The sequence below is a fragment of the Chenopodium album genome, chromosome 10 (genome assembly GCF_948465745.1).
Source record: "Chenopodium album chromosome 10, dcCheAlbu1.1, whole genome shotgun sequence".
Lineage (NCBI taxonomy): Eukaryota > Viridiplantae > Streptophyta > Magnoliopsida > Caryophyllales > Amaranthaceae > Chenopodium > Chenopodium album.
The window spans coordinates 10,816,369-10,834,621 of record NC_137843.1 but is presented as its reverse complement, the minus strand read 5'-3'; the positions used below and the strand labels follow the sequence as shown (position 1 = coordinate 10,834,621).

The 18,253-nt window shown below is 31.9% G+C and overlaps 2 protein-coding genes across 2 annotated transcripts; both read left to right on the top strand.

Annotated features, from left to right (window-relative positions):
- The first annotated feature begins 250 nt into the window (after positions 1-250).
- LOC145564798 (protein ASPARTIC PROTEASE IN GUARD CELL 1-like) lies at positions 251-6,442 on the top strand. Its single transcript, XM_081624996.1, has 4 exons — positions 251-281; positions 859-918; positions 4,355-4,969; positions 5,781-6,442. Exons 1-4 carry the CDS (start codon positions 251-253, stop codon positions 6,440-6,442), a joined length of 1,368 nt encoding a protein of 455 aa, XP_081481122.1.
- A 10,119-nt stretch (positions 6,443-16,561) lies between these two features.
- Positions 16,562-18,253, top strand: LOC145564797 (protein ASPARTIC PROTEASE IN GUARD CELL 2-like). Its single transcript, XM_081624995.1, has 3 exons — positions 16,562-16,628; positions 16,737-16,787; positions 17,721-18,253. The coding sequence occupies exons 1-3, from the start codon at positions 16,562-16,564 to the stop codon at positions 18,251-18,253; spliced, it is 651 nt and encodes a 216-aa protein (XP_081481121.1).

Here is an 18,253-nt window from a genome sequence, read left to right as displayed (position 1 = left end):
TTTACAAAAGACAACATGCCCTACCATTTGAAAATTTAGTTTGATGAATAAAGCATAAGCCAACATATTATCTAATGTTATGTTTTGATTTAATTTTAAGTTACTTGGATACATACAAATTGTTATTGTTGATATTTGGGTAATAATGTTCAAGCTAAGTTCCGTTTCCTATAATCATAGTTACTAACTAATTAAACATTTAAGATTAAGTAGTAATATAATAAAAAAAACAAACATTGTGTGAGTAGCAATGGAAGATCCGGTGAGGGTTTGGTGGAAAGGTTTGGATAATAATACAATATCTGACAGATTATAAAACATATTCCTGGATCTCAACCATCAGTTCAAGGTTTTAGTTGAGTTGATCCTTTAACATAGTATCGGAGCCAATGTGACACATAGGTCGAACATGATAGAGTATAAAGCATATTTCTAGGCCTCAATCAACAGGCTAAGCTTATAAATGAGGGAAAAAGATAGAACAATCTTGTATTCACATTTCAATTGAAATAGTTCTATGATAGTAATATTCTGAATAGTTGTAATACAACTATACCAACAAAGAATTTTTGATGCCAATCTATATTTGTTTGGTACTTTTTTGTTAAAGGAAATATTTGTTTAATACGGAGTACTTAATAATATAGATTGGTATTATAAATAATAACTATGATATGGACATATGGTAATTGGTCAAAACACGTGATAGTGGATTACTTTGTTTTTATCTATTCTTAATGTTGCTTGGACCGTGTAATGCGTTGGACTTTATATGAAACCGGTTAAACACGTAATGGTGTGTTACTTTGTTTTTATCCCTCTCTTCTAACGCATCTACTTAGCTGTATGCTTGTGCAGCTATAATAGCTGTAACAGCTAGACCTGGTAAATGGGTCGTTCGTGTCGAGTACGGGTTGGGTCAGTTTGGGTCGGGTCAATTAATATTCGGGTCGTGTCAATTAATATTTGGGTCGGGTTTGGGTCAGGTCGGGTTTCGGTTTAGTTTCGGATAAATGGTAATTCGAGTCGGGTCAATTCGGGTCAAGTCAGTCTTCGGATCAAATTATCGGGTCAAGTTCGGGTCAGGTCAAATTCGGGTCTGGTAGAGTTCGAATCAGGTCAATTCAGGTCAGGTCAATCTTTGTCTATGTCGATGTAGAAATTTGACCAATAATATATTATAATTATCAATAAGTATAAAATATAACAGTTGAATATTAATTATATATTTAACTGATTATTCCAACAGTATTATATATTCAAGACTGTATTGTTTCATATGTATGATCACTATCATTAAATTGGTCAAAATTCAAATTAATTAAAGTGAATGGTGGAAAAAAATTCAATGTAACACTTAAAAGAAGAAACTAAGAGTAATAGTAATAATAACAATAACTAGTCTTCCTAATCAAATGGAACTCTTTATGAATTACGAGTACTAAATTATACGCACTTTTCAACAATTTTATATACAAAATACTATATTGTTTAATTTAGGTTAATTTCGATAAGTATTTATTTGGGTTAAATAATTAAGCCCTAAATCACTTATGTCATTTTGAGTATTTGTTAATTTTGGATCGGGTCATTTCGGATATAATTCGGGTTGCTTCAGGTTTCAGGTCCCTTCGGGTCAAAATCAGGTCGGGTCACTTCGGGTTTCGAGTCACTTCGGGTATCGGGTCCATTTCGGGTCGGGTCAATTCGGGTATCGGTTCAAGTTCGGGTCAACTCTACTTCGGGTCCGGTATGGGTAGGGTCGGGTCAACTTTGTGTTCGGGTTAATTTCAAATCTACATTTTCGGGTCACGGGTCAAGTGATTCAGGTCGGGTCATTCGGGTAGGGTTAGGATTGCCAGCTCTAGCAAGAGCACAAAACACAGCCTTTACTGAATGAAATAAAGCCCACTTTAGTCTAACTCTAATGTAATAGGGTCTATTTTATGCTGGCTTCTGATGGAGTGGGGCAGGCCCTTAGTGGGTTAAGCTTTCTATCTCTTAATCTGGTCATCTTTCTCTCTCCTTTGCTTTTCTGACTGTCGTTTTCACCGTCACCTTCATTTTCGTTTCCTTCTTTTTGTTCTTCCTTCACACTTCTAATTTCCTCATCTTTACTTCTAGATCTAATGACAAAGTTTTTATTTTTATTTTTTTATCTACTAAATTCAATTGGGGAATAAAAAATATTTCTAGAATTTGAAGAATTGAAGGGAGTATTTCAATGCTTAATTTAAAGACCCATAACTATTATAGGTGGATACTTCGTAATATTCAATGGGGTACCTTCTTTTTTTTTTTCTTTTTTTTTTTGTTAAAAATTTCCTTATTCAATTAGGTGGTGAATTTTTTCTTAGGTTCGATCAATTTGATCTATGTATGAATTTTGATTTATTATGTGGTGGTTTTGTGATTAATTTTGATTGCATTTTTTCTGATTTCGGTTTTATCTGATTTTGAATTCCTTTGCATTTTGTTAGATTTTTTGTTAGCTTCAATGAATTCAATCTCCCATAGTTTTGAAAAGAAGGTTCTTTGGGAAAAGTTCTTTTGCATGCTTCAGCTTTTCACCTAGTTTTTCACAATACCCTCCCATAGTTTTGACCAAATCAATAAAATCTTCCATAAATTCCTCTTACAGAATGAACATACAGAGCAAAGGTAATGAATATAAGGCCTTTAACTATGAACATAAAAAACAGAAGAAATAAAAAATAAAATGATTATGAAACATACGCATTATAAGTATTAAAAATATGAACATCCGCATAAAAATTGTGAATATATGAATTCAGAAAGTGAACATAATCAAGCAAAATATGACATATGCTTAGGTTCCCTAAAAGTGAATATAGAAAGCGAACATAGGCATACAATATATGAACACATGCATTTCAGAATAGATATATAACATAGGCATGCTTTTCAGAAAGTAAACATAGGTATAAAATATATGAATACATGCATTTCAAAAAGTGAACATAACCATTTAAAATATGAATATATTGATTGTTTTCCTTAGTGAATGCATAAAGAATATGAACATATGAGCACATGCATAAAGAATATGAACATATGCATAAAATATATGAGCACATGCATAAAGAATATGAACATATGCATAAAATATATGAACATATGCATTTCAGAAAGAGAATATATACATAAATAAGTGAAAAACTTGCGTTACTTTAGGAATTCACCCATTAAAATTAATCTAAACAATTTTCTACAAAAACAAGTGAAATAAATGTAAATACAAACTAATCTAAACAATTTTCATAAAATCGAAACATCAATTCACTAATTAACAGAAATTTTTTGAAGAACAGAGTTTCGAAAAATTCAGATTAAAAAATTTACATAAATTCGGACAAAAATCAGTAAAAATTTACTTTTTCTTGGGATAATCCTTTTGATTTTCCATCACTTTTCGTATATCCATTGTTGACTTTTAAATTTTTAGTGAAGTAAAATCATGTAGAGGAGAGAGAATGAAGTTTGGAAAGAGAAATCAGAGAAATTAATTGCAAAATTTTATTTTTGAAAAATTAATGAGAAGTAAAACGGTTTTTGTTCAAAAAAATAAATTTAAAATCAAAATATGGCGGTTGTAAATTGATGGTTTTGGAGTGGGCTGCGTTTGAAAAATGAGGGTTTAGGTCGCGTTTTCGTTTTGGGCGAGTTTTGCAACTAGGCTTCTTTATTGGGACGGTGGTGCATGTAGAATAGCTGCACAAGGGTGCAACTTAGACCAATTGCTTCTAATGTTGCTTGGACTATGTATGTGTTGGGCCTCTTTTTTTTTTTTTCTTTCTCTCTTCTCTTTTCCTACACGTGGTCCCTTCTATATAGTGGTATCAAAACCTGACCCGACTAACTCGATTGATAAACTATCCAATTAAAATTCGATTCAAATTTTGACTCACATGGACACAATAATTTAGCATGATTCAAATTTGAACATAACAGACCTGACCTGACCTACCTAAACTCACTAAACTCTACTCAGATATCCGAATTAACACATCTACTTTTGTATAAATCTAGTTCCAATACTATATTATATGTGTTGGCATAACAAAAGTCTCCTCTTAAAATAAGTCTTCAGTTGACCAATAATACAGACAATAATTGTTACATGCAATTATTAACGATTTGTTTCCTTACTCTTAATCATAAATATAATATTGGTATTTGATTTTCTACCAAATCAAACACAAAAAACATTTATTGTGTACACATTATACATGTTTCCGCAATATGTTATGACATTTGAAGAAATCATACATTTTTTTAATTTTCATATATACAACCATTATTGCTAACACTCTAATTTTCACCATCTTACTAGTCCTTTTTGTGGCTTCTTATCCTCCTACTAAAGGCCTTAAAACACCATTGATTCCACCATTGTCTCCTAAATCTTCATTCTACACTCAAATCCTCGAAGCCAACAACATCTCAACAACAGCAAAAAACATCACCTTAGATCAAAACCACTACATGACATGGTTTCTTTCAAGAATATCAGTATCCCCAAACGAAAAAAGCCAATACTCCTTTAAAAAAGATGCAGGCGTGCATGTAATGAGCATGTATTTGGGTAAGCCAAAGCAATTGATGCATGCCAGTTTTGACACAGGAAGTGGTTTAACATGGTTCCAATGTAACAATCGTGCATACAAATCGAAGTTTCCGTGGTTTAACCAAACGCAATCAGTCACCTATAGCACCATAAGGTGTAGTAATAAGCAATTGTGCGACACTGCTGCCAACAGAGCTATCAGAGGTTGTGATGATTTAGGAGATAATTGCGAGTTTAAGATAACATATCAAGATGGTACTAATGCTTGTGGAGAGATGGCTACCGAAGACATCACATTTGATTGGCCTAAAGATCATGTGTTGGTACAATACATGTTTGAATGTAGTTGGGACAACAGCATCAAATTGATGGGGATCATAGGTACGTGCTCTACAATCCCAATTTTTTTTTCTTTTTTTTTTTTTTTTTTTTTTTTTTTTTTTTTTTTTTTTTTTAATGAGAAAAAAAAGCTCGCACTTGGAGGTTCGGACTGGTCCGAACTAGGCTTGAGATTCCGGACCAACTTGTTTTTGAGGTTTGGACCTCCCAAATTAGGCTTTATTTAGAAGCTTATATTTGAGGTTTGGACTGGTCTGAATTATGCTTCCTCTATTTTTTTTTTTTTTTTACTTGCGTCAATTCTGTGTTACAAATTTATCAGTACATAACTTTAAACAACGGTTTTATCTTTAATTATAAAATATAAACTTTATTAAAAAAATAAATTAATAAAGTAAATATTAAAACGAATCTAACATTTAAAGTATAAGTCCCGAAAGGTAATTGAATTTGATCTTTGAATATTGTACACTATTGAAATGGTACACGGATTGGTTCAATTACCCAAAAGGCCCAAAAGCCTAATCCGACTTTTGAAGAGTTAAACCAGTTTGTGTCCACATGAAATACTTGGAATATCCATATGTTTTACTTTTGCTTTGTAACTCTTAGTATAAACATTCTTTAATTAGAATTTAAGTTTTTATATTTGTAATTTTCAATATGTAAGATTTCATATATTTTGTTTTTTAAAATTAAGATTTCATATAACTATTTTTTCCTTAAAGATTAAACAGTTAAAGTAACTAAAGTATAATTAGTGTCCAAAATCAAAACGTGTCAATTTAAATTTTGAGGTAAATGATAAAACTAATAATCTGTGAATTTATTCATCCATGACTGGTAAATTTAGGTGCATCCAACAATAAGTATGCTCTACCAAAGCAACTATACCCAGATGATCCCAAGTTCTCATACTGCATTTCAAGTGACTTAAAAGCCACCAACGCCGTAATGTTTGGTCGTGATGCAAACCTCAAAGGTGACGTCGTAAACATGTTACGAAACGACTACTATGACAGCTACTACATTGACGTTTATGGCATCAAAGTGAACGGAGAGCACTTAGCCGTGAAACCATCAGTATTCCAAATGTCGGAGTCAGGACAAAGAGGCTTCATCGTAGACTCGGGAACCACCCTAACAGAGCTAACCTCAGAAGCTTTCGACGTCTTAAAGAAGAAGATTGAGGAGTTACGTGGTCCTCCAACAGAGTACTTCGTTTTCGAAATTTGTTATGACAATGGAGTAAAGTCTGAAAACAATTGGTGGCCATGGAAGAAGAGGCCTATTATCGGAATCGACATTGGTAATTCATTGTTTGAGTTTGAGGAGAGTAAATTGTGGCGGATTATGGCCTTCTCTAATGGAAATAAATCGGAGTGCTTACAAATAATTAGAACAAAGTCCTTGTTAAACATTCTTGGAAATCAGCTTCTTTTTGATGTCAATGTTGGGCATGATCCTAATAATAATCTCTTGTTTTTACAAAAGACAACATGCCCTACCATGTGATAAATTAAATTGAATAATAAATAATTTACCAATATATTATCATCTAATGTAATGTTCTGATTTAATTTTGAGTTACTTGAATACAAATCGTGATTGTTGAAACTTGGGTAATAATGTAATAATGTTCGATCTACTCCTTCCGTCCCCAAAACTTCGACCCTTTTGGCCTAATTTTAGTCCCAAAATAATCTACTCATTTGCATTAAAATACCCACCAATTTACAATAATATTTGTGCAAAATTAGCTTTCTCATATAAAATTTTGTTTTTTCATGTATTTTTAATACTTTATCTATCTACTTTTTTACAAACCCATGTAAATTTATCTTTCCATTATGTTTTTATTTAAGTTTCTTAATAACCGCGAAATCAGTCCAAAAGGGTAAAAGTTTTGGAGACGGAAGGAGTATAATCATAGTTACTAACTAGTTAAACATTTAAGATTAGGATGTGTTCTATTCATCTGATTTTTATTTTTCTAAACTTATCTGATCTTATAAGAACTTATTAGCCCTTATTAGAACTTATTTTAGTTATAAGTTGAACTTGGGTAGCTCTTTATTGCTATCTATTTGAACTTATTTTTCCTGAACTTATCTTATCTAAATTTATTAACCTTTATCTAAACTTATTTTTCTTGAAATAAGTGGAAATAAGGTGAACAGATTAGAGCCAAGTAGTAATCAAATAAAAAATAAACATTGTGTGAGTGATCATGGAAGATCGTGTGGTATGGGTTTTTGGTGGAAGGATTTGGTCATTTGGATAATAATATATTTGATTCTACTAACTTTATTTTATCCTAAATACAATTCATTAAAATGCATGAAACATCTGACATTAATTAGGCAAGATTGAAATCACAATCTTTCATGCAATATCAAAATACATACAGTAACATAATCTGACTATAATATCCTAATTTTCCTATTACTTAAATTTATGCTTCATATAGAGCCAACAAATCTATAATATACAATTAATGACTAAAAACATAGAGCAGGATATCATATAGCTAAATAATTACCAAATACGCAGTTATCATCAACAATGTGATCTTTGACAGAAATGGGAGTGACAACTACGTCTTGACAAGAACTGCGGTGGATTTTGAAAAGGGCGGTAAAAAGAGAGGTGTAGTATGGCGCAATAGCCGGAGAGGAATAGGTAGCCACTAGCCAGGCACATGATCCCATTGCCGAAATTAAGAAAAGCGTCGAATTCACATTTCCTAACTTTGGGATCAAAGGGAGATGACAGAACAACATTCAACCAGCGTTTTGTGGCAACATCATAAGCAGCATCTATGACGTTATACTCAGGATTCGGACGAGGGGTGAATGAGGGAATATTATAAAAAAAAAGAGGACGCCGTCGTAATGAACAACTTGATGACCATAAGTCCACAAAAAAAGTTCACATTATCGGCAAGTAGTTCCCAGTGGGCTTGTTCAGGATAGTACGCGTAGAGGTGATTGAGAGGAGCATAGTGCAATAACAAGCGGTTATTGGAAGAGTCGGAGAGGAAGGGCTTAGATAGGGAGAATAAATTATCAATACCGGGGGTTAGAGGTAGCTTAACCCACTGGTTGAGTTTAGGACAAAAACACACCCCAAATTGAAATAAATAGATCTTACCACAAAAGGCAACACAACCAGGTATACAAGGTCTACCAATTAACGGTTTCAGATGAGGAGCTGATTTCCATCCTTCAACTTGATTATTGTTCAAATCTAGATACGATGTGCCACGATGACCTCGACCTTGGACTTCACCTTTATCGATACTGCCAATGAGGTAGATCCGAGTTCCCAAATTTACCATAGAACTCAAACCTCCCTCCTTTTCTAGAACATGAGGACATTTTACCACTTCAACTTTATTCAGATCAACGAAGTAGAATTCGCTATAAAAATTCTCTAAACCACCTTTTATTGTTTGTAGAAATATTTTATATCCACCTTCTTCGCGCTTGACATCTTCCTTAACCTTTCCCTTTCTCATCCTTTGTTTTCCCATCTTCAATCAGTGGCGGATCAGTCCCGCGCAACCTGAAAATTTTTACATTATCCCAGTCAATTGGAAAACAGAATCTTGACAACTCTAAAATCAATTCAAATGAATCTGGACAAATCTAAAACAACTTTTTTTTTTTTTTTGAATAAAAATCTAAAACAACTTATACTTGTACTAATAACAAAGTGAAAAGCTAAACATCGCCCTCGAATCTCCAAATAACGCCCGTAAAATAACCTAAACTTACGTATTTATCCTTGTTATATAAAAAAATTATTTTATCTTAACTTAAAGTTGGTTTTCGAAAATCCTAATCAAGTAATTAACATAGCATCTCAGCTAGTAAGGAGATTGAATTGCTCAACAACAAAACCAACAATATCTTCTCACATACCCAAGGTAGAAAAATGCAATGAGAAGATTTTTTATTTTATTTATTATTTTATAATACAAAAGTTCTTTTTTCATAATGCCACTTGAAACTTATCCGTGTTATGAGTTTGGAATTTCCTGTCGAACTCGCCTGCAAAAATCATATATAGACCGTTAGATACTTTTAAGGACCAAAGACATCAGGTTTGGGGGGATTAATCGTGCCTTTTGATATTTTTGAATTAGTCTTATCTTAAACGACCCAATTTTTTCAACAGATGTAGGCTGAAATGCCAAGATTTTTCAAATTACCGCGTGGGTGTTTGAAATTTCTTGGCATTTCACCCGAACCGCCCAGAAATGTTGAACACCCAGAAGGTGGTTCGAAATAACTAGGCATTTCCACCTTGATGTTTGGAAAAAAGGGCATTTTAACCCATTGTAGATTTTTTCTTTTAAAAAAAAATAAATAAAAAAATAAATAAAAAAAACAAACCTTGTCTCCGACAACGAACTTCTGATGTGCAGGTTGAAAATGATAGTGAAATTATAATTAAATATTTGAAGAACCATGTAGTTGGGTGCAGCAGTTATCATCTTTTATTAGAGGATATTTTTCATTTGGCTGAATCTTGTTCCTCAATTTCTTGGAGCTAGGTTCGCATGGGGGTAATAAGGTGGCCCATGTGCCTCCTTGGGTAGTTGATAAAGCTGTTTGGCAGGAGCACTTTCCTTCTAATGTTTGAGTAAATTGCTTTCAAACGATTTGCTTTTAATTAATGAGTAAGTTTGTCCTATTGGGGCTTCGTTTAAAAAAAAAAGGTAATGTGGGTAGTAAAATGGAGGAGGTGGTGATGAGGGTAATTTCGTAAAACATATTTTATTTTCCGGGAGATAACTAGAGATTCGAAGGTAGTGTTTAACAAGCCGTACAAAATTAAAAATAATTCTTCGTCTCAAAAAAAAAAAGTTCAGTATTATACTAATTGGACACAACAAATACTAATCAATAAATTCTAAAGAAAAACAAAAAATTAATACTGTAATCAACAACTACTCATCAACAAATAAAACTCAACTAATAAGCAATATAAATGAAACAAATTAAAAATTCACTACACACAATGAAACAAATTAAAAATTCACTATATTTAGGGCATTTAGTTAATTGGATTTTTCAACATTTTCCCTAGAAGGCTAGAACAAACTCATATTTTGCTCAGAGTTATAACTAATTCCCAATCTAATTCAAATTAGGATCTTCTTATATAGTTAGCACATTATGGCCTCGTTCTTTAGAGCTGCTCTACTCTGCTTCAATTTGCTTTGTTCTGCTCTGCCCTACTCTGCTCTGCTAAAAAATAATACTTAATATTGAATTATAATAATAATAATAAATATTTAATAATATTAATATATAATTAATATTGAATTATATTAATAATAATTAATATTTAATAATAATAATAATTAATATTTAATATTTAATAATTATAATATTAACAATAATAATTAATATTAATAATTATAATATTAATAATAATAATTAATATTTGATAATAATAATAGTAATAATAATAATACTTATTATTAATAATAATAATAATAATTGATTTTTTATAATAAAAATAAGTATTTAAAGATAATAACTAAAAGTTAAAGATAATACTAATTATTAATTTTTAATAATAATAAAAATAATAATTATTAATTTTTAATAATAATAATAAAAATAATAATTAAATAATATTTAATAATAATTATTATTATAATAATAATTAATGTTAAATAATAATATTAAATGATTATAATAATAATGCCATAGTATTAATAATAGTAGTAGTAGTTGTAATAATAATAATAATAATTATTATTATTATAGTAGTAGTAGTAGTAGTAGTTGTTGTAGTAGTAGTAGTAGTAGTAGTTAGTAGTAGTAGTAGTAGTAGCAGTAGGAGTAGGAGCAATAGCAGTAGTGGTAGTAGTAGCAGCAGTAGAAGTAGTAGCAGTAGTTGCAGTTAGCTATAGCAGTGGTAGCAGTTAGCAGTAGTAGTAGCAATAGCAGTAGCAGTAGCAGTAGCAGTAGCAGTAGTTAGCAGCAGTAGCAATAGCAGCAGTAGTAGCAGCAACAGTAGTAGTAGTTAGCAGCAGCAGCAGCAGTATCAGTAGCAGTAGCAGTAGCAGTAGCAGTAGCAGTAGCAGTAATAGTAATAGTAATAGTAGTAGTAGTAGTAGTAGTAGTAGTAGCAGCAACAGTAGCAGTAGTAGTAGTAGCAGTAGCAGTAGCAGTAGCAGTAGCAGTAGCAGTAGCAGTAGCAGTAGCAGTAGCAGTAGCAGTAGCAGTAGCAGTAGCAGTAGCAGTAGCAGTAGCAGTAGCAGTAGCACTAGTAGTACTAGTAGTAGTAGTGGTAGTGGTAGTAGTAGTAGTAGTAGTGGTGGTGGTGGTGGTGGTGGTGGTGGTGGTGGTGGTGGTGGTGGTGGTGGTGGTGGTGGTGGTGGTGGTGGTGGTGGTGGTGGTGGTGGTGGTGGTGGTGGTGGTGGTGGTGGTGGTGGTGGTGGTGGTGGTGGTGGTGGTGGTGGTGGTGGTGGTGGTGGTGGTGGTGGTGGTGGTGGTGGTGGTGGTGGTGGTGGTGGTGGTGGTGTAGTAGTAGTAGTAGTAGTAGTAGTAGTAGTAGTAGTAGTAGTAGTAGTAGTAGTAGTAGTAGTAGTAGTAGTAGTCGTAGTGGTAGTGGTGGTGGTGGTAGTAGTAGTGGTAGTGGTAGTGGTAGTGGTAGTAGTAGTAGTAGTAGTAGTAGTAGTAGTAGTAGTAGTAGTAGTAGTAGTAGTAGTAGTAGTAGTAAAATCTGCTCTGCTCTACTCTGCTCGGCTCGGCTTTAATCTACTTTGCTTTGCTCTGCTAGAAGCTCAAAAGAACAGGTCCTGAAATGACGAAATCAACAGAACAAATCCCAATTTTATCGGCAGAACAAAGCTGATCAGATTATTGACAAAAGATAGAAAATAAAAAATTAAGCAGGAACCCCCCCCCCCCCCCCCAAATTATAAACGGTACATATGAAAACAAAATTGTTCAAACACAAGTAAAATCAGAATAATACAGTGATGCTTAAAGAAATTAAATATAACAATCGTACAAAAACGCATGAAATCAATATTTAGAAAATAAAAACCAGAAAAAAAATAATAATAAAAAATCTGAGCAATACAGTGATCAAGTGATGCGTGGAGAATGGAGGTCGATTATTTCAATTTAATAAGTGAATGAATAAAAGTATAAAACCCTAAACGTCTGTATGTTTGATGGAATATTATAGTGTTTTGACTATTTTACCCCTCAAAAAGTTTATTTATTATTTATTAGCCATTAGGGCTGCATATAAGCATTTAATATCCTTCCTTTTTTAGTATTAAATTGGAAATTTATCGACAATTCACGAGTAAATATAAGTGTAATAAATGTTTATTTATTGTCTATTCTTTCCACTTTTAACTGCATATATCTTTTTCCTTTCTTAAATTTTTATTTTGCTCGATTCAAAAAAAAAAAAAAAAAAAAGAGCCTTCCTATTTTGCGTTGTCATCTCTTTTTTTATTTGAATTTTTGTCGTGGTTTTACTCCTACCACTCAATTCTTAATCATGTCCCCCCCACCTTTCCTAAAAAAAAAATTGTCCCTCTCACCTCAACTCTCTACTTATCAATCTATTACAAAGTACATGTTATTTAAGGCAAAATAGGATAGGACACTTAATTAACCATGTTACATTAAAAAATTTCCCTTTATAAGTATTTGAAAAAAAAAAAAAAAAACTCTAAAAAAGGATTATATCTAAATTATTACATTCGCTTTAAATAAAATCTTTTAACTTTCAAAAATATTACTATTATGAGATGAAATCAGTTCAATGGCATGATTTTTTAAAGAGTATTTTGTATGATTTCTTGACATGTCTTTAAAAACTAAAAGCTTAACACATTCGTTTGGTATCACCGTAGTTTTCTTTTTTTGGTTTTTCTGTTTTTCAAAATCATATGATATATGTCATATAATAAATAAAAAAATCAGTCAAATTTATTAAAATTATGATAATTTTGAAAATTGGCAACAGAAAAAATGGAAACACCTTTTTCTTGTTTTGTGTTTTTTTTAAAAAAAAAAAAAAATGCCTAACAATCCCTTAATTTTTCAATAACTTTCAATTAGAAAAATAATTTTTAGTAAGTAAGAGTAAGATATTAAATAAAAATATCCTCTTTTCATTCATCGAATATTGGATAAAATTAATTTTAATGTTAAATCACTATTCATTGTTTCAATTGAGTTTAAATTCTTAAATCGAATTCGTTAATTTGTTTATTTGGTGATTGAATTTTTTAATTATATAGTAAAATTAAATAAATTATGTACCAATATATTATTATCTAATGTAATGTTTTGATTTAATTTTGAGTTACTTGAATGCAAATTGTGATTGTTGAAACTTGTGTAATAATGTTCAAGCTAGTGGAGCATTGTATAATTCCTATTCACCTGATTTTTACTTATCAAAACTTATTTGATCTTATTTGAACTTATCTGAACTTATTAGTCCTTATTACAACTTATTTTTGTTATAAATTGAACTTGGGTAGCCTTGATTAACGCTTATCACAACTTATCTAAACTTATATTTCCTAAACTTATTAGAACTTATTAACCTTTATCTGAACTTATTATTCCTGAAATAGGTGAATAGAACAGCGCCTGAGTTTTGATTCCTATAATCATAGTTAATAACTAATTAACCATTTAAGATTACGTAGTAATAGAATCAAATACTTATCTCTATGTATAAATTACAAACATTAGTCAAAGTGAATTAGACTATACTTATCTTTATGTATAAATCACAAACATTTGTTACATTAGTGTTTTTTTTTTTTTTAAATTTTTTTTTTTATTTTTTAAGGGAAGCCCATAATTGGACTTTAATTCCAGAATGGTTTATTTACGAGTTTGAAGAGGGTGAATTATGGAGAACAATAGGAAACTACAAATACTTTGGTTTGCATTGTTTAATAGTATTTGAAACAAAGTCCTTAATATCCATTCTTGGATATTTGCAGCTTCTTGATGTTAATGTTGGGGTATGATTGTAACAATGAGTCCTTGTATTTAGAAAAGACCATATGCCCTATATCCCCTAATCTTTTATACACCCTCCGTTACGAATTATTCGCAACAAACTAGGAGATTGCGGTCTCCTAGGCAAAATATTGAAAGAATGATTAATGAAAAATAAGGGTATACATTTAAGTATTAATCCAACCTAAATAAATAAATCAAAGTTCACAACCCAACACCATGAATTCACGAACACTGCCACCACCTATCAACACCACCTATCAACGCCACCTAGCACCACGAAACCACCCAACATCTAGTACCACGAAACCACCCAACACCACCATCTAGCACCATGAAACCACCCAACACCACCACTTAGTACCAAGAAACCACCCACCACCAGAACCCCAAAACCCAGAATCCACGCACAACCCCGAACTTGAACCCAGAACCCCAAAACCCAGAACCCAGAACCCAGAACCCCGAACTCGAACCTTGAACCCCAAAAACCTGAACCCACAACCCCGAACTCGAACCTAGAACCCATAACCCCAAACTCGAACCTAGAACCTCAAAACCCACAACCCACGAACCGACGAATCGACAAAATGGATGTAAATGACAAACTAATGTCTTCTCTATCGTCAATTTAACTTTAATTGGTCAAATTTAACCATCAAAACTCTAGAACTAGAGTTTTCATGGTTAAATTTGACCATAAAACCTTAAAATTTAAGCTTTAGAGGCAATGACAAAACAGCAAGAAGAGGAGAGAGAGAAAACGAGTTCTGACGACAAACAACAACGGGACATCGGCAATGAGTTCCGACGACGATAGCGATCACCATGACTGCGGTGGAGATCGGGGGAGATAAACAAAGAGAAAGAAATTTTTGGGTAAATAGAGTGGAGATCGGTGTGGTAGTAGTCGTGGTGGTAGTTGCCAATGAGGGTGATGATGAATTTAGATAGGAGAGGAATGATTTTGGTATAAATGGTTTAATTAATCAATGTTAGGGTTTAAGTTAATAAGATAAAATCAATAGTTTAATTAGGATGTTTAAAAAAAGTAAGGGTAATGTACAAAAAAACTTACCATAAAAGAAAAGAAAAAAGTTTGTTGCGAGTAATATGTACAGGCCATGTATATATAGTAACTATTGCGAGTAATATGTAACGGAGGGAGTCATTATCTTTTGTTTAAAACAATATGTTATACGTTGGTAGGTGTAATTAAATACTTCTTAAGAAATAACATGATTAAGTCCATTGATAGTAATTTAAGATGAAAAAAAACATAACCTTAATTCCAAAATACAGTGTGAAAATGAACTACTTTCTCTACAATAATATACTCTGGTTTAGCTTCTTACTTGGCCCTACAAAATCCGTTTGATGATCATCTTATATACATATTTTTTATTATTCCTTTCCTCTTTTTTAGATTTTCATACTCCAATATTTCCTTGTGATAAAAACATAATGCATTTAATTAGGGAAATCAAACACAAATATATTTGATTTTTTTGGATATGATTATACGAACCATCCCATATTTCCTTTAGATAAAAATGCAGTATACTCCGTATTTGATTAGGGAAATTAGACACAAATACATTTTGACTTTTTGGATATGATTAAACGAACTATCTCATATTTCCTTGAGATAAAAACATAATGTATTTGATTAGGGAAATCAGACACAAATACATTTTGACTTTTTGGATATGATTAAACAAACTATCCCATATTTCCTTGAGATAAAAACATAATATATTTGATTAGGGAAATCGAACACAAATACATTTTGATTTTTTGGATATGATTATACAAACCATACCATATTATCTTGTGATAAAAACTAATGTATTCAATTAAGGAAATCAAACATAGATACATTTTGATTTTTTAAATACGATTATATGAACCATTTTAAATGAATTGAATCTTTCCATTTCATTTTTTTAAAAGTGATCACTAACTAGTGTATAAATGTATCAATTGAAGCTGTTTTCACAATATGCACTTAAAAGTTTTTTTTTTTTCTTTAAAACAAATACACACCAATAAGTTTAGCTATTTTACTTTGCATCAAAATGCTTTCCAACAATCTATCTTTCACCATATTTTCAATCATCTCTTTAGCTTCCTTTCCCCCTCTAACTAAAGGCTTTATCGCACCATTAATCCCACGTTTATCTCCCGAATCACCACTCTACACTGAAGTACTCGAAGCCAACAACATCACTGATAGAGTATAAAACATATTCCTGGGCCTCAACCATCAGCTTATGATAGAGTATAAAACATATTCCTGGGCCTCAACCATCAGCTTAAGCTTAGATCGAAACAAACATAACCTTAGATCGAAACCATTACATGACATGGTATCTTTCAAAATTATCGTCGACATCCTCAAATACAGTGAGTTCAATAGGTTATAATCGAGACACACGTGGACACATAGTAAAAATGAATATGGGTACTCCTATACAATCGGTGTATGGTTTATTTGACACAGGAAGTAGTTTGTCATGGTTCAAATGCAACCAGCCTATTGATAAACCAAAATCCTCGTACTTTAACCAAACACGATCATCTAGCTATCAAATTATAAGCTGTAATGACCAGCAAAAGTGTAACACTTATAAGTACAAATGGTTTATTAAAGGTTGCGACCAAACAACAAGGTGTGTATTTGATATTACATATGCAGATAAAGACTGGGCTACCGGATATCTGTCTATGGAACGAATCATATTTAGAACTAGTTATGTTAAGATATTGATACAATTCAGGTTTGGATGCAGTTTTCTTGACACCACCAAATCGCCGGGGATTATATATAGGTACGTGATCTCTAATTCTTAATTACTCTCTATGTTCCTAAATAATTGACACTACCAAATTTCATACAAATGTTGATATACTATTACATTAGTTTGATCTTAAATATAAATATATATGTTTAAATATTGAAAAAAAATATATATATTAAAAAGTTGATATTATGAAATCTTATATTAATATCTATTTCACAATATATTTCTTGATAAAATTTATTATTTTAAAACAAAACTAAAACACGTCGGTTAATTCCATTATTTAAATAGTGAAAAAGTCAAACGAGTCAATTATTAAAAATGGAGGAAGTATGTAAATGAACCATAAAGGCATTGCAAATGTCAGGTTTGTCGTAGGTCTCTGGTTTTGATCCCCGAGCCAATTATTAAGTTTTGTTTAATTTATCATATTTTGACAAACCTAATCTAAGCTAAACATATTTTTCTAAACTAATCTGAACTTATTTTTTCTGATCAGATCTGATCAAAATTTAATTTTTCTGATCATATCAAATCTAATTTAATGGTCTTATTTGACCAATTTTGACCTTATGCATACAATAATCAATAAAGAAAAAATAAATCAAAGTAGGATCTTGTTAGATTCACAATAATATCTACTTCCTCCGTTTTATTTACTTGTAACACATTATTTTGGCACGCAATTTAGATATTAGACTATATAAATAGATAAATTAATCAACAAAACTTAACCACTAGTAATAATTAAGTGATAAGTTATTTAAATTTTATAACATAATTCATCCATTTACTTATTAGTCAATTTGATTAATTTCTTAAAAATTAGTTGACACAAAGTGTTAAATTCAAGTGCAAACAACAATGAGTACTCTCTCCCAAGACAACTATACGCAGATGACCCCTAGTTTTTGTACTGCATATGAAGTGACCTAAGTCAAATCAATGTAATCTTATTAGGTTCTGAAGCAAGGATCCAAGGCCAACCCGTAAAAATGTTAACAAACCCCAACTATGATTTTTATTATATTGAAGTCCTTGCCATCGGAGTGAATAATGAGAGGTTAGATGTGCCACCATCAGTATTCCAGATGTCGGAATCCGGGACAAGAGGCTTCATCATAGACTCAGGCACCGCCTCAACTTGGTTAGCCTCAGAGACTTTCGACGCCATGATGAAGAAGATGGTGCAATTGTTCGGTCCTCCGGTTCAATACACGGTCCAGGGTGACGTACATTTTGAGATTTGTTACGACAGTGGAAAGTTTGTAAATGGGAGGCCGCCTGTTATAGGATTTGAGTTCGAGAATTATTTGCTAGAGATTGAGGAGAAAAATATGTGGTATAAGGTTCCAAGTTCAACCTTGCAATGTCTGCTAATATTTAACGGAAAGGACGACAAGGTATTTACCCTTGGAAATTATCAACTTCTTGATGTTAATGTTGGGTATGATCCTAATAAGGGAGCCTTGTATTTTGATAAGCACATATGA